The sequence below is a fragment of the Camarhynchus parvulus genome, chromosome 13, assembly GCF_901933205.1.
Source record: "Camarhynchus parvulus chromosome 13, STF_HiC, whole genome shotgun sequence".
Classification (NCBI taxonomy): Eukaryota; Metazoa; Chordata; class Aves; order Passeriformes; family Thraupidae; genus Camarhynchus; species Camarhynchus parvulus.
In genome coordinates this window covers 11,768,716-11,785,656 of record NC_044583.1, presented here as the reverse complement: position 1 = coordinate 11,785,656, position 16,941 = coordinate 11,768,716, and the positions used below count along the sequence as shown (strand labels likewise).

The window sequence follows — 16,941 nt, the reverse complement described above, 5'->3', positions numbered from 1 at the left end:
TGCTGCTCTGAGCTGGCACAGCTTTAATCACAATTAAATCTGGTCCCACTCCCAGTGGGTCCCCTTGTTGCCAGCTGCTGGCCCCAGTCAGTGGGGTTGTCCTTCATCTAGGACAGGGCAGTATGGGAATGAAAAGTGCCCTGCAGATATTTTATATCCCTTTAATCTCAGAGGGAAGGCAGTTTTAGAGAATGCAACCCAATGCCAGCCATGGTGCTGGGGTATGGAGTCAGGTATTGAGAGCTGCTTTTGATGGCAGGAGAGAATATCAGTCCGTGGGCCAGTTCCTTCCTTCCTTCCCGTGGCTGGGGGACAGGTGCTGAGCAGGGCTTTCCTCCCCCAGGGGTGGGGGGAGCAGCAGGGAGCAGAGACCTGGGTTCAGCACACCCTTTCCTTCTGCCTTCCTTGTTTTTCAGGGAGCCATCCTCACCACCATGCTGGCCACCAGGAACTTCTCCGGTAGGTGCTGTCTCTGGGACTCATCCACTTGTCTTACAGGATACCCAGGGCAAATCTGGAGGGTAGGGTCCCTGGAGAGCTGCCTTTGCCTCATGTGTCACAGAGAGGCTGAGGTTGCAGCCTCGTGCCTCTGGGGATGTGTGGCTTTGGGTGTTCCTCCAGGAGAGGTCACCTGGCACCTCCAGGCTGGCTGCTGGTTTGGGATGCAAGAGAAAAAGTGTGGGGTTGAGGCTCAGTGATCCGCAGTGCTTTAGGGTTTTGGGGTTTATAGGCACCCAACCATCTGCCTTGTGCAGGGATGGGGATGTGGGTGCTGGGGGCAGCAGAGCTCAAGCAGCTGGTTTGGTTTTGTGTCCTCCTGGAGATGTTTGTGGCTCAGGGAGAGCATCCTCTGCATCGGGAGTGGGGAAAGGCCCCTGGTGCCACTGCAGGCATAGGGCAGCAGGATCTCACAGGTCTCTCCCCAGGCAGGTGGATGCTAATCCTGCAGGATTCCCCACTCACCTCCTGCCTCCCTACATCCCTGGTGCTGCCATGGTGACAGGACCAGCATTGCAGCCCGGCCTGGGCACACTGGAGAGGTCTCAGTGCAGCCAGAATCCCTCTGCTCCAGTGCCCTCCTGAGAGCTGTTCCTCTGGGGACACCTCACTGCGAGTGGGATGTCACAGGGGATTCCGCAGGAACCAAAAGGAGCTGTGTGACTGCAGGGCTCAGCCACTCGCTGTCACCTCCTGCCCTGCCCAGTGCTGGGGATGGCCCTGCGGTGGTGCTGCAGGGCTGGGACACGCCAGCCAAGCCCTGCACGCTGCTGAGCTTTGGGGCAGCCCTTTGGGGTTAGCTGGGTGTTTCAGGGCGCTTTGCTGAGCCTCCCCGAGTGCCAGGTGTAGGAGGTGGGCAGGGGTGCCAGGGCAGAGGGCTGTGGCCAGGGCTGCTCTCTGCATTTGTCGTGAGGGGATCGCGCTGACACATGTAGCACTTGTGGCGGGCGCTGGAGGAGTCCAGCAGCTGGGGGGATCCGATGTCAGCCCCAGGCCGGGAGAGGCGGACGGGAAGCAGCGGAAGGAAGGAAGTTCAAAGCATCTCTCCCGGTGCTGCCCGTCCCACGCACGGCCCAGGGGCTCAGCAGTCTGCGCTGGCCGGCAGTGGCAGCTGGGAGCCAGGCAGGCGCTGGGCTCCAGCGGTGCCGCCCTGCGCTGGGCAACGGGGCAGCGGCTCTGCAGCCGGGGGGCCGGGCAGTGTCGGCAGCGGAGGGTGGGCACAGGGCAAGGCGCCTGCTTCTTATCCTTGTCAAAATGCGGGCTTGCAGCTGTCGGGCCGGCGGGCCGGCAGCACATGATCCCGGCAGCATGGGGCTAAAATTAGAGGGCGGCAGGCGGGCAGCCCATTCCTCCACACTGCACCACGCCGGGTCAACAGCACCGCCCGGGCAGAGCCCGCCTCTGCCGGGCAGCCCTGCCAGCCCCTCCAGCCGCCCCAGGCGCTTGGCGTGACGTTAGGATCGGGTCGTGCCCCGGGCCAAGAGCCGCTGCGGTAGGACAGGACAGCGCTGGCAAGGTCGCCCCTGAGCTGCCACGGGTGCAACGGTGATTGCTGGAGAGAAGACGAACCCCAGCAGCCGGGCCGGGGGCTCCTGCCGCCCTGGCACCCGGCACCATGCTGCTGATCCTCGCCCTCCTGGTCCTGGTGCCCTGCCTGGCTCTGCTAATCTCCTTCCTCCTCTCTCCAGGAGGCAAAAGTGGTGGCAACAAGAAGAATGACGGCGTGAAGGTAAGCTGAGCCCCGGTGCCCTGTGCTGCCTGCCCCGGTGCTTGCGGGCGGTGCCGGGTGTTCCTGTGCCGGGGTCCCTGTGCCGGGGTCCCTGTGCCGGGGTCCCTGTGCCGGGGGTCCCTGTGCCGGGGTCCCTGTGCCGGGGGTCCCTGTGCCAGGCGGTGCCGGGGGTCCCTGTGCCGGGGGTCCCTGTGCCGGGGTCCCTGTGCCGGGGTCCCTGTGCCGGGGGTCCCTGTGCCGGGGTCCCTGTGCCGGGTGTTCCTGTGCCGGGTGTTCCTGTGCCAGGCGGTGCCGGGGGTCTCTGTGCCGGGGTCCCTGTGCCAGGTGTTCCTGTGCCGGGGTCCCTATGTCGGGGGTCCCTGTGTCGGGGGTCCCTGTGCCGTGCCGTGCCGTGCCGTGCCGGCGGTGAGCGTTCCCGTGCCCCGCTGGCCCTGGAGGCTCCGTGCTGTGCCCGTGCTCTCCGCTCGGCAGTCCCTGCTGCACCCCGCGCTTTAAAGGGCAGCTGCTGGCTCGGCTGTCCCGGTGTGTCCCCGGTGTGTCCCCGGGCTCCTGCCAGCACAGGCAGCGCACAGGAGGCTTGGCAGCGCAGGGGCGAGGGGAGCGGGCTGGTGCTGGATGGAGAGTGCGCTGCGGGAGCTCGCTGCTGTTTCAGTGCCGGCAATATCCTCGTGTCCCTCGCTGCCCCCAGGGAAGGGGCAGAGGCAGAGGCTGGACCAGGACAGGGGACAGCAGGAGGCGGCTTTGCAGCCCAGGACCATGGCTCCAACAGCAGCTCTCTAGCGGGATGGGTGGCCTCATCTCCTGCTCCTCAGCATGGGGGTCCTTCTACAGCTGGTGGGGCTGGTCCCAGTTCCTGTCCCATCCTGTACCAGGGGCTGGTGTGCTGCTGGGTGACGCATGGGTGCTTTTAACAGTGCTGCTTGTCTCCTGTGCCCAGTGCAGACAGCAAAGAAACGTGGTGGTGCTTCGGTAGAGTCAATGGCTTGGCGATGCTCTAAAAGCAAGCTAGTGCTCGGTGGATCTTGTTTCTTGGGCTGTAGAGCCTGCAGGTTGATCAGCCCCTCCGAGGTGGGGTGCAGCTCTGCTCCAGGACAAGGTGGCTCCAGGAGGCAGCAGAATTCTGCTGTTTCTGGTGACATGGAGCTGTGGTGGATAGCAGTGGTTTATTGAGCTCTGTTAAACTCCTCCTGCAGGAAGGAATGGTCCATGTGAGGGTCCTTCTCTCCTTATCTGTTCCCCTCATAAATACAATGGATCACTCAGCAAGGGAGAGCTGGCCTGGTGACATCGTGGTGACATCCTCCATCATCAGGCAGAGCTTTGGGAGCCCGACTGCAGTGTGGCTGCTCTTCCTCCTCCATAGGGGCCCTGTGCTGGGAAAACCTACAGAACCTTCTCCTGCCCTTTTTGCAGGGACCCCACTGTTGGGCTGTGACAGGTGCAGGGTTTTGGAAGAGCAGAGCCCTCAGCCAGCTTCTTCCTTCCTCAGTACGGATGGTTGGTGAAGCTGACAGTCTAGAGATGGGTTGTGTTTCTCTCACTCTTCCCAGACCCAGCAGCTGGGACAGGAGAAGCCTGCAAGGACTGAGACCATGCACAGCCTTCCAAACCTGGACTCAGCTCCACCAGAGGCCATTCTGGCCATGCAGTGTTATTCTGCAGCATGAGGCTGATGGCCTGGATGGCTCTGAGAGGACATTACTTTGGGCTGTCAGGATATCATGAGACTTCCAGGACAGAATTAATAGGGCTGGGGCTGGCAGATCCATGGTAGTCACAACACCCCATGTGCCAGCCACTGCTGGCCTGTCCTCTGCTGCTCTGATGTCCTGGTTGCTTCTAAGAGTCACCTAAGATGTGACACCACAGGTAGAGCTGACTTGGTACAAGCTCCTTGCTGGAGCACAGGTGAGACCAAACAGAAGATGCATTTTTAGCCTATTAAAGGAGAGATTGCTGGATGAAGAGGCTTCATCAGGCACAGTCCTGAATCTAATTTTCCCGCAAAAAGGGACAGTTTTGAATTTCTGTGTTGTGGTAGACAATCATTTGCCAGCCCAGCTTGCTAAATGATGCTCCCTGTTGGACTTCAAAGGAGCTTTGAGAGCAGACATTATCCTGGGAAAAGAGGCACTTCCTATTGTAGCAAAATAGCCTGTTTGGGTGAACAACCTTCTGGCTTTTCACTGAAACTCCGTGAGGAGAGTCTGGTTTCAGAGCAGAATCAGAGAGGCTGGTTTGCATCCCCAGCCCTCAGCCCTCGCTGGCCAGAAGGGAGCAGATGATGAGGCTTCATTCCAAGTACAGCCTACCCACCAGCACTCATCTGGAGAGTGTGGACAAACTCTGAGAATGAATTTGCTTTTTTATTGCCCTCTTTTCAACAAGTAAAGAGGAGACAGCTTGGCTAGATGGCCAGGAGGGTGCAGGAGGAGAAGACAAGGTAGAGACAAGCTCACTCCCAACAGCTTCCTTGCATTGTCCACCTTCAGCATAACCATCCCCACCTCTCATTTCCATGCTCAGCCTGGGGTAACCTGCAGCATAACTCACTCACGGGGAGGCTGGGTGATGTGGGTGAAGCTCTAATGGCCCACTGGGCAACCAGCAAATGTCAGGACACTGCTGAGCAGTGTTAACTTCTTTAACTGGCTGGAAAAGCGAGGTAGGAACCTGGAAGCCTGCCTTGAGTGGTTGGCACAGTGGGAAGGGGATGGTCCTGCCTGCTCAGAGCAGGGCCACGTGGTGTTGGTCAGTGTCAGGAGAGTGGTGTCCCCACTTGGAGTAACCTGCTGGGCTGATCCCAGGCAGCCAGCCCTGCCTTTCCTGCCCAAAACTGGGCTGGTGGGCAGCAGGCAGCTGGAGCTGCTCTCTGGCCTGTCTGCACAGCCCTCCAACACCAGCACAGTGCCAGCCCAGGCTTAGAGGGCTCCAAACTCACCCTCCTGAGGAAATTCCTCACCTACTGAAAGCTTTCCTGGGACCAGAAATCCTCCTCGAGCCCTGCTCTGGGATCTGGGGGGGGCCCTCTGGTGCCAGCAGCTATGGTACTCTCACTGCCCTGTGTAGTGTCACATCGTGTCCCATTGTAAACCGGTGGAATCCCTGCCCCGTGTCACATCCTGTCCCGTCCTGGGCTGAGAGCTCACTGCCCCGTGTCACATCCTGTCACTGTATGTCCAGACTCGGTGCAGTCACTGCTTTGTGTTGCATTCTGTTGCGTCTGAAATCTCTGCAGTTTGCTGCCCCGTCTCATGTCCTTGGGTAGCAGGAGCTGTCAGTCCATCCTGCAACAGCCCAGCTCCAGTGGCTCCCTTTCTCCTTGAGGTTCCTGACAAAATACCACAGCTCACTCTGCCCTTTAGGACATCCTTCGTTTGGGTGAAGGAAAGGCAAGAGATGGTCCAGTGCCTAAAGGGGTTACAAGAGTGCTGGAGAGGGACTTTGGACAAGGGTATGGAGTGACAGAACAAGGGGAATGGCTTCACACAGATAAAGGGCAGTTTTAGAGTGGATATAAGGAGGAAAATATTTATTGTGAGAGTGTTGAGGCTCTGGAACAAATTGCTTAGAGAAGTGTGGGTGCCCCATTGCTGGAATTGTTCAAGGCCAGGTTAGATGGGGCTCTGGGCGACCTGGTCTACTGGGAACTGGAGAGATCTTTAAGGTCCCTTCCAATCCAAAACATTCTGTGATTCCATGATTCTATGACCTAGCAAGGAAGGGGAGAGCAGCAGTAGTAGAGGGGGAAACTCACTGAGGATGCTGGTGGGAGTCAGGATGTGAAAGGAGCAATGAGGGAGAATGGATATCATGAGGTTTTATGCTGTAGCCCACCCACGCACCCTAATGGGTCGCTCTATGGGCTTTTCCAAGAGATTTGCACAGTGTGTGCTGCTTTTCCCTCTGCAGGGCAGGCACAGCTGGTGCCTTGTTAAATATGCTGGTACAGCACTTTGCTATTTGGCACTGCAGATTCTGATTTCTGCACGTTGGTATTCCCTGACGCACAGTGGGATTCATTCCCTGGGAGCCAGAGGTGCAGAAGGGCTATGAGGTCAGCAGGCATGTCCCCCTGTCTCCTAGCTAAATTAAAGATGGAGATGGGGAGCAGAGCACAGTAAGGAAGCAGAGTCCAGAAGTAGTTTGGGATTGCAAGCAGAAGAGTGGATACCGGGTCATCCAACTGAAAAACCTTAAAGCCTAGTGGTAGTGGTCAAGGATTGAGATAAATATGCAGGTCTCCTCTTTGGAGTCCTGATTTAAAGCACTGGAGCTGTGCTCAGGACTGCTTCCCACACTGTGAGCCTGCCTTGAGGCCTTAACACCTTTCTGGCCTTAAATCAGCCAGCTTAGGACTGGTCTAGTTTCAAAGGAGTGTCTCCACAGCAGTCAGTGCCATCAGCAGATGCACCCAGAGCAGATCTAGAGAAGTCAGCAGAGCATTCACACTGGGCACAGGGCTGTGGTGAAGCTGCCTTAGCCTTTCACTACCCCGCTTCTGTTCCTGTGAGCTTGCTGGCCTGGCCACAGGCCGCCAGAGTGGTCATTGACTCCTAGGGGATTCCCTTTTGGACTAGCCAGGTCCTTGGGATGAGCAACCCCAGAGATTGTGGCAGGTCAGGAGAGAAAAGTGCTGGCAGGAATGCGGGGAGGGAGCTGCAAGTCACCACCAACACTGCAGCCAGCGGCACATCCCCACAGGAGCAACGAGTCCCTCTGCGCCTTTCGTTTGCCCATGAGGATCAAGAAGGGTGGCTCAGGAGCTGCTGCCTTTCGTGTGCTGCTCTCAGCCTTTCTCACTCTGTGTCTCTTCCTGTTCCATCTCTTCTCCTTGTTTTTCCAGAAAAGAAAGTCCAGTTCCAGCGTTCAGTTAATGGTGAGTGTCCTTCGTCTTCCTAAATGCCGATATTGCTGGGCCTCTCCACATGTTCCAGCTTCCCCCGTTTTTGGAAGTTACCTCGGGGTAGGGAAGAAGGGACAGCGGGGTTGGAGGGAACATCCTCAAAGCCGTATCACCCACAAACCCCATTAACAGGGTTGGTGCAGGCCCTTGCTGGCCACCAGCTGGTGGGAAGCCAGCCCTGGTTCTTGCTGATGGGTTCTCATGCCGTTTCTCCCAGTTCTCCTGACTCAGGTCTGCAGGCTGCATCGGTCCAAGGAGCCTTGGAGAAACACCTTCCATGCCTCTGCGGGGACTGTATGGTCATGGGACACCTTGCCAACCTACATCGGGGTCTTCTGGGTAATACACAAGCAAGGCTCTGCTGGGAAGAGCTAGCAGAGCCATTGCTCTAGCTCCGCTAGCAGAGTTGCCTTGATGAGGCTCCCGGAGAGAGACGGGGGGTCAGTACCCCTCTCCCCCCAAATCTGTGTAGTGCTCAGCTGTTTCTTGAAAGAGCTGTGTCTCAGCCTTCAGTGGTCCATGTGGGTCTTGGAAGCACTGTTTTATTGTACATTTCTCTCCCTACTCTGCGGTCAGTGTGGTCTCTCTCACTCCTGCACAGTCCCCTCTTTCTCATCCCAGCTCCTTCTCGCTGTTAATTTGTACATCTCTCTCTTTATTGTACAGTCAACATGGTGTCTTCCACCCCTGCACAGCCCCTCTCCCTGCCCCTCCGGCAACGCTCCTAGGAACCCTCCACATGGCCCCTGGACCTGCCCCCATCTCTGTCCCCACAGGTGTCAGTAGGAAAGGCAGCGCCGTTCCTACGAGACCCTCCACAGCCCACCTCTTGTGCCCTTGGCCACAAGGAGTGGAGGTCAGGGAGGGCTCTGCCAGTGCTGCCCTAGAGCTGTGTTTGAGGACAGGTTGGACCTGCTGGCGTTTCCTTGGTTTCTGTCTGTTGGCACAGTTGAGCTGTGGGGTCAGACTCGGGGGGCTGTCGAACACACGAGCACATCTGTCAGGGGGAAGACTCTCCTCACCACGCCATGTCTCCTTTCTGTTCTTTGCTCAGGAATCGTCGGAGAGCACCAACACCACCATTGAGGACGAAGACACCAAAGGTACCAGTGGGGGCAAGTGGGAAGGTGGGCAGGTTGTTTTGGAGGGGTGCCCATGGGTCGGGCCACCCCTCATGAGATATTTGCCACAGTGAAACCCACGACCATCAAGCTGCCTCAGGGCCTGTCAGAAGTTGCTTTAACTCCTCACTGCTGGGTTGCTGACACGAGCAGCTGGGGCACTGCTTGTGAGGAGCGAGGTGCTCCCATGAACAGAGATGTCCCCTGAAAGCAGGTGTGGAAATGGCTGAAATCTGCAGGGATAGCAGCCTGGCTGCTCTTTTAAAATAAGCTTCCCTTTGGGAAAAGCCTCCAGGGGAAATCCCTGTCTGCTGCCTGCCTGCCTGCCTGCCAGAGGCAGCTTTCTAAGAATAACCCAGGGAATAATTTATCCGTGTTAATTTGTAAAGTCTCTCGATGAAGTGATCCCGGCACAAAGCAAAATGGACTTTGGCCTGACATGAGAGCTAATGGGACAACTTGTCCTCCTGGAGAGGGACTCCTTGGGCCTGGATGTGGAGGCAGGTGGTGCTCAGGAAGTGATGGGATTCCCTCGCCTTTGTGAACAGCTCCTAGGAACATGCTCCCTCTCCTTTCATGAGTCACAATGCAAGGAAAAAAAAGTCAAGCACGATGACAATTTGCATTTGAAGCAGAGCTTTGTTAATAAGCCCAGGGTTACTTCTGACAGTCCCTCCTGCATCTCTGGGAGCCCCAGAGCTGCTCTTTCAGCCCATCCCTTCCCAGATGAACCGGCAGTGCCTGGAATCTCTGGCAGAGGCTGCACAGTTCTGTGCCCTTTGCAGGGTCTTGTATCTCCTGGGGTGGCTGCACATGTCACTCACCTGTTCTCCTCCCTTCTGAGACTGTCTCCTCCCATTTCAAAAGGAAGGTGAGAGCATCCTTGGTCCAGCTTGCCCTAGCTGGCTTCTGCTGTGACTTCATGGGGTAGAGGGTCCCAGCTTGGCAAGGTTTTTCCACCAAGACCAACCTGTCCCAACTTTTGGGCTGAGGGTAGCTTCTCACTTGGTGATTAACCTTTTGGCTCTTTAGGAAATTACAGGCATTTTTCAGTTTCGCCCTGGCTTTGAAAATCTGGAGATGAAGAGCCCTTCTCCACCTCTCTCTCCCTAGTCTCTCTCCTGCTTTTTCCCTGTACAGTTTCCAAAGTCCTCCCACATCCTATGGTCTGTTTCTGATGAGATAAAGATCTCTCACCGATATGGTAACACCAGTGCCTACTTCTGGTTTGTTTTATCCTTTTATTTCCCTTTTCTCTTTAAACCAACAGTACGGAAGCAAGAGATCATTAAAGTCACGGAGCAGCTGATTGAAGCAATAAGCAATGGCGACTTTGAGTCCTACACGTGAGTGTACCCAGAGTGGGTTTGGGATGGGTGAGGGCTCAGCTTCCCAGTGTCTCACACTGTTACAGTGCTGCCCAGGAGATTTTACTGCTGCCCAAGGTGACAAGGTTGATGTGGTGGGGAAGAGTAGAGACCATCCAAGAGAAGAAGGAGACATCAGTTTCTGAGCCTGATGCTGATCTTGTGCTCAGCTGGCCGCAGTTCTCTGGTCTCACTGTCACAGATGAGCCCAATTTTTGGTTTTCAGAAAGAGGAATAATTGTAAACATGACTTATGGTGAAAGAAGTGTTTGTATCCATGGAATCCGTTATATCCAGATTGCCACAGGCTGCTCTGAAGTGTAGATGATTTCTGCTTGCTGAGCTGATGCTGTTCAGAGTACACCTCTTCTGTGTCCAAGGCTGATGTAATTAGTGATGTCTGAGTGAGTGCAGGTTGTCATCCCTGCCTCAGAGGATCGCAGCAGGGATATTTTGACACAGAGCAGATAATATGAGCTTTTTCCCTGATGTCTTCTTTTCTTGTAAAGATGATGACAATGTTTGAGGAGGTTTAATTGCAGAGCGTGACTGATGGAGAAGGCACCCTGCTTTGGTGGGACCTTGGCTACAGTTAGTGGGCAGGAGGGGAGGTGTGTTGGGCAGAATGCAGGGTTGAGGTCAGATTTTTGCAAGAATTACTCACTGGTGCAGACACTCCTCAGCCTCAGGCTGAGGGAGCCATCCCGAGCAGGAGGCATTTGGGTTCTCCAGGCTCTCATGCCAGAAGTGGTGAGATAACCTCTCCCTTTTCTCTCCCTTTCCTGGCTCCCCAGGAAGATGTGTGACCCTGGAATGACTGCTTTTGAGCCTGAGGCTCTGGGCAACCTTGTGGAAGGCCTGGATTTCCACCGATTCTACTTTGAAAACCGTAAGCAGCTCACTTGCTTTCTGAGGGACCCTTCCCACCTCCCATGTACCTGTCAAGGGGGAGGGAATAGGGCTAGGGTTGCTGTGTGGGAGCATCTCTGGCTGATCTGGAAGATCCCAGCAGGAGGTGTTAGGTTACCTGGGGCCAGGTATCTGTAGAGGTTGTTAGGTTAGCTGTTTTCTAGATGGACCCATCCTGAATCCACCTGTACAGCATTTACTCAGCCCCATTAAGCAGAGAGCTTAACACGTGCCTCCCCTTCCAACATTGCTGCCACCCTGAGCAAGAGCCACTCAAACTCCTTCCCCTGCCTGAATCCACTTGTGCTTATCCCCTCTCCAGTGTGGTCCCGGAACAGCAAACCTGTGCACACGACGATCCTGAACCCCCACATCCACCTGATGGGGGACGAGTCTGCCTGCATTGCCTACATCCGCATCACGCAGTACGTGGACTCTGGAGGGATCCCCCGCACTGCCCAGTCCGAGGAGACCCGCATCTGGCACCGCCGCGATGGCAAATGGCAGATTGTTCACTTCCACAGATCCGGCGCGCCCTCGGTCCTACCGCAGTAATCCCTGTGAGCATCCAGGGGTATGAGGGATGGGGAGGGCTGGGGGTGGGGACGCTGCAGCTCACAGGAGGTGGGATCCTGTGCTGAGGATCTGTGGTGGGGAGATGGCTGATTGCTGTGGGGTAGCAGTGGGGAGAGGGATGCTCTGCCAAAGGGATGGTCAAAACGAATTCCGGCTCTTCCTGGATTATGTTTTGCAGCTGAAGTGTGGCCCTGCCCGTGCTGGGTTTGTCACTGACTGACTACCAAGGGGAGACCCCCTCCGACATGTTCACCTACGGGACTTTGGCTGTTGGCTCCGCTGCTTGGTTCCTGCTGGAATAACCCCTCGCTTCTCACCGCACACACACGACAGCCCCGCCAGTGCAGCACAAGCATCCATCAACCCCCACCCCGCCAGGGTCACAGCGCTGGGCCCCCTTCCTCTGCATGAACCAGAACAAGAGAAACCATGAACTCAAACCCAAGCATCTGGCTGGTGTACAGGCCCCCCTCATCGGCTGTACAGCGTCAGTGGCCTTCTCACTCAGCACATCTCCTGAACTGGGCTCAGGCTCATCATCCACCTCCTTCCCCACCCCTGCTGGAAGCCCTCCGAGGAAAGGGGGGCAGTTTTGAGCTGCTCTCTGCTGCATCCTTTGTTATGGTGGATTTTGCTTTGCTGCTATCGAGGTCCCTGTCTGCTGCCATGACTCCTGCCTGCTCCCAACCCGAGTTCCTCCCTCCCAGCAGCCTCTTCCAGGGAACTGCAACTCAATCCATTTGCCAAGTCCATTTTTCATGCATACCTGTGCAAGGAGGGCCGTGTTTGGATGGGTGAGTAAAGGCTATCTGTTCATTTTCTCTTCCCAGCATAGGCTGGCTCCTTCCCAGGAGAGCAAGTAGGTTTGCACCCTGGTTCCAGGGCAACTGCCGTGCCAAGAAGGATGCTCTCCCTTCTTCCTCCCTTCTCCCTTTGGAGCAGAGACTGGCGATGCTGGGAGAAGAGAGGAGGAGAATGACAACTGCTTCCCATCAGCACAGACGGGAGCTGGGGCTCTCCCATCCATGTCGGGGCAGCAGCACCGCCCCTGCAGTCTCCTCTTCCTCACCCACCACCCAGCCTGGATCCTTTACCCCAGCACCCACCCCTGCCCCCCACACGCAGCACTGGCGTTCCCTTGCTCCCGACTCCCAGGATGGGATGGGGGCAGCCAAGCTGGCTGCTGGCTCGGGGCACCAACCTCCATGGCCCCCATGACTCCTTCCAGCGACAACAAGGAATGCAAGCTTTAGTGACAAACTGCAGAATCTGATTGTGCTTCAACGACAACAAACAAGCCTTTCGCTGTCTTCTCCTTTGAGCGCATGCCTTTTTATAGGGAAAACAAACCAACCTACCGTGTATTTCGTAACTTGATTTTGAGTATTTGCTGAAATGGATCTTTATGTAATAACTAGAAACATTCAACTGTTTAAGTGGGGCGGGAGGGGGGATTTTCGGGGGTTGCTGTTTTTTCATTGCGTTTACATTTGAAGTGGGGTTGTTCTGCCACGATGCTCCTGCCAGGGGTCCCACGGCTGCCAGCCCCCTCCTCTCACACCGTGGTGGCTTGTCCCATTCTGTCCTGCAGCGTTGGGTGGCAAAGGCCCCCATCTCCAGGGGCCCCCATCTCCAGGGGCCCCCATCTCCAGGGGCACCCACATCACCGTGGCACCTTCCTGCACCCCGTGGGTCTTCCTGCAGGGCAAACCACAGTGGTGGCTCTGGGAGTGCCACCAGCATGTGGCTTTCAGGACAGAAGACATGGCCGGGAAGGGGAACGTTGGTCTCACCTCTTTGCCATCAGGTAGAGGTCTGAGGGTGGGTGCTCTTCTGGCAATTCTTCCATTTCACATTCTCTTTTTCCTGACTGGAGCCTCTTCACTCACTGGTGTGAGGCTCCTGCAGCACTGCTGCCCCAGGGTACTTTCTAGCTCCACTCTCTTTGTCTGCATGGTGTTTAACTTTCTAGACGGTGCGTGTGTTGAAAAACAAAGGAACTAACAAAAACTGCTTGTTTTGGACCTAAAAAAAAAGGAAAAAGAAAAAAAAAGGGAAAAAAAGAGGAAATGTTTCCTCCATGTAAATTCTGAGTGTGTATTTTGCCTTTTCCGTGGTTTTGAATGCTTTGCTCTCTGTTGAGGCAGGGACAGCCACCATGCCAAACGCAGCTGCGTCCTTGCAGACTGCAAAAATATTTTCCCACTGGATGGAGGGGAAGAAATCTAAACTGCTGGGGCACGGACAGGCCCTGAGAAGTTTTGGCGTGTTCCTCTGTGCCAGCAGTGCAATGGCTGCTGGTGATGTTTGTAGGAGATGCCTTTTTGGGGGCAAATCACAGAGCTGATTCATGGGTGCCCGTGGGGTTCCCCATGCCTTTGGTGGACCTGTTCACCATAGGCTTGCAAGAGTTCCCCAAAGCAGGGAAATCCATGCAGGGAAAGGATTAACTTTTAGGGTAGAGTTTGGGTGTTTTTACAGATCTGTTTTTCTTCCTGTAGTCATGTAGTGCTGAAGTTTTTTTTAATTTTTAAAGGAAGGACTCAGCTCTTTCACAGTTCTCTCTCTCCCTCTCCAGAGCTGGCTCTGAAGCCAGCCGTGGTCAGTGTCATCCACCTTCTGATGTCCAAGCTCTCCAGGTGTCAAGAGGATTTTTGGGAATTGGTATAAGGTGGATGATGATGGAGGACATCATATCAGGGCTCTGCATGGGGGCTGAAGGGCAGATGCCATCACAGCCTGGTTTTGAACTGCTGATAGCTGTGGACCTTGGATGGGCTGTGAGGATGAAGCTGCTCTGGCAGCTGCTACTGAGAAAGGGCTGGGACTGGGGGTCTGGTGGGATTCCCTGGGAATAACAGATGAGATGTTCTCTTCTTTCACTGAGAACCCACAGTCACTTCTAGGGAGAGCATCTTGGCTCCCAGGAAGGCTTTGAGGTGTCTTTTGGAGGGAGTTTCTCCTCCATGATATTTCCCTAAGATTATCTCCTCAGGAGGCAGCTGGATGTCCTTGCAACACTCCTTTGCAAGGGAAGCAGAGTCTGAAGTTTAACTCATTCTAGTCTTCCAGTCAAGCTGCAGCCTGACCAAGGAAGACCCAACTTCCCAACATGCCCACGCTGGCAGCATTAAGCACCTGCACTTTAGGGGTCTGTCCTGCCTGGTGTCTGTGCCCCACCTTGCCCTGCTTCTCCAGAGCGGGTTCCTGTATCTCCAGAACATCTCAGCAAGCACTGATGGACCTCCACCTTTTCTTTCAGTATCCGTGGAAAGCATCTGTTTCTGTCTTCCTTCCCATTTGCTGATTTCTCCTAAACTTGCAGGAAAGCTATATAAATAAGTTTCCACCATCCTTCTTTGGCTGGAAGAGCCAGGGATGCTGCTGTTACATCTCTGCTTTTAAGCTGTTGACACTGTCCCTGACACATGCAAACGGGCATTGCCCCAACAATTCCACCATGGTTCTGGGAATGACAACGTCCAGGGATGTCCCTAATAACCAACATGGACAGGGCCACCTTGTTGGGATGGAGTTTGCCACCATGGACCTCCTGTCCCATCAGCCCCAAGGCTGGAGATCAGGCTATGGCACATTTCATTTCCTGGCACAGACAGAACTCCTCTCCTCTGGTCTCCTGGTGCCTGTGTCAAACCAAACTTGGAAGTCGTCCAAACTCATCCTCTCTGCCTCCTCTCCCAAACCACAGGGGATGTCTAACTGGAGGCACTTGCTGTAGTGGTGTCAAGCTCCCAGCTCCACAGGTGGGTTTGGGAGCTGCCTGTTTTCCCTTCCTGGCTGCCAAGGTCCACTGGCAACATCATCATTTCTCACATCTTGCTGATGGATCCTCTCTGGAAGACAAAGAGGCCTCTGCTCTTTGCTGGAGGAGCAGGCACCCTCCTCCTCACCCCAGCCAGACACTGCTGGGAGAGTTGTCTTTCCCCCCAAACCCGCATGAAATGCCCCTTCTGCCAGGCACCAAATCCTTGTCTGACCCCAAACCTGCCTCTCCTCGCATGGATGCCCCATGGATCTCCAGAAGCTGGAGCAGGCAGCAGTCATCTCCTCCCACCTGGAGCTCCTGGTGGGCTCTGCAGCCCATGGTGGGATTGCAGTGCTGTGTGTGAAGGGGCAGCCACACAGCCCCATGGACCAAGAGTGTCTGCCAGCTGGAGATCACATCCTCTGATCACCCCAGGAGACAGACTGACCCTTCTTCCCCACCACAGGATGGGTTGTGGTGTACCCCACGCTCTTGATGCTGCACAGATCCTCCAGCCAGCAGAGACCTCACCCTTGCCCATGTCCCAAGGTGCAGGTCCTGTCCGTATCAGACAGGGAAACCCAGATGTGAGCAGGCTGTGGGGACACCAGAGCAGGGGCTGGTGGCCACTCTGCCACCAGATTCATCTGAATCTCCTTCCCTCCTGCAGGTCATCAACAGGGAGTGGGAGAGAGGGAGCAGTGGAGGGACTGTATCGAGTGGCTCCTTCCTTCTTTGGATTGTTGTCCCTTTTTTCTAATTGTTGCACAATTTTAGGGCTTTTGTAACATTTTTTGGACAAGCAGGGAAAATATGTTAACAGTGGTTTAAGGAAAGAAAATGAGATCTATCTCTCTCTCTTATATATTATATATATATAAAAAATATATATACTTACAGGAAATCTCTATGGAAATATTTATTTAAGATGATTGCAAAAAAATATATTATAATTAAGAGTATACCGAGCTTTGTCACGTAACAAAAACTCGAGCCCCGGGGAGGGGTAGCTGCCTGTCCCCTCGTGTCTGTTTGTCCGTACGGTTGCAGCTGAAGCCTTTCTCTTCTCTTTTTGTAAGTGCACTCGAACTGTTGAGCAGTGTGACCGTGTTGGATTCAGTGGGAACTTGGGGCAGGGGGGTGGGGGTGTGGGGGAGGATTGATTTTGTTTCCTTTTCCTTTGTCCTTTCTGAACCTGCGGCTGTGAACAGAATGATCACTGCTCAAATCGGATGCTCTGTTTGGGGAGGGACGGGGAGCGGGGCGGGGGTGGGCGTGGGAGGGAGGGCAAGTGTCAGTTTTATTCTTGGTGTTCAAGTGCAATAAATAGCTACCAACTTCTGAGCATGGAAACGGATGATTCTCCGTCACTGCAGTGACTCAGACCGTCTGCCACCCCCCTGTCCCTCCATCACCACACTCCTGTCCTCGAAAGCATCAGGGCTCAGAGCAGGCCTTGGGCAGGGGCTGCAGGTATCAGGCTGCCTGCAGGGTGCTGGTGCTCTGGACGCTGCCCACCCCTGGTCTGCAGCATCTCTGGGGTTTCAGGGAGCTCAGTGTCCTGCCCAGACCCAGCTCGTTGCCATCCAACCCTTTTCCCAGGGACAGGGCTTTGGGTGCTGCAGGGGTCTGGGAGCCCCCAGCAGGTGTTCAAGCTAGATGGGGGTGGGGGTGCCCCGTGGGAAGTCTGGGGGAGTTTAGAGAAGCTGGTGCTACAGGGTGAGGGGCACACAACCTCCAGCTAAGTCCAGGGAGGGTTTGGGGGGCTCCCAGGGGCACCTGCTGGGCTTTGCTCATGCAGCCGGGCTGGTACCTCAGGGGGACTGGGGTCAGGCTGCCACGTTCCCTGCTCCTGCTCCACGCCAGGCCCTGGGGAGCCCCTTTGCTCCCCATCCCTGCCATCTGCCCCAGCAGGTGTCAGCACTGGAATGTTCGCTCTGCTGCATTCCCCCCAGCCCTGGGCAGTCACGCATGGCACAGGACACGTGTCCTCTGGATGGGCCACTGCCCCACTGCCTTTTGCCCTTGGTGTCCTCCCTCAGTGCCAGCTTTGCCTCCCAGCCACATCC

General features: G+C 55.6%; 1 protein-coding gene across 2 annotated transcripts in view; it reads left to right on the top strand.

The window, feature by feature from the left end:
* CAMK2A (calcium/calmodulin dependent protein kinase II alpha) overlaps positions 1–12,462 on the top strand; it is a 30,867-nt gene extending 18,405 nt beyond the window's left edge. The window contains exons 12-19 of one of the 2 annotated variants that reach the window (XM_030957117.1): positions 417–459; positions 2,187–2,227; positions 7,074–7,106; positions 8,188–8,236; positions 9,525–9,600; positions 10,416–10,510; positions 10,853–11,090; positions 11,285–12,462. In XM_030957117.1, the coding sequence (XP_030812977.1) occupies positions 417–459; positions 2,187–2,227; positions 7,074–7,106; positions 8,188–8,236; positions 9,525–9,600; positions 10,416–10,510; positions 10,853–11,085 (570 nt within the window). In that variant the 3' untranslated portion in view covers positions 11,086–11,090; positions 11,285–12,462. The remainder of the gene's footprint in view (positions 1–416; positions 460–2,186; positions 2,228–7,073; positions 7,107–8,187; positions 8,237–9,524; positions 9,601–10,415; positions 10,511–10,852; positions 11,091–11,284) is intronic. The other variant, XM_030957118.1, reaches the window with a different exon arrangement.
* Positions 12,463–16,941: the final 4,479 nt, after the last annotated feature.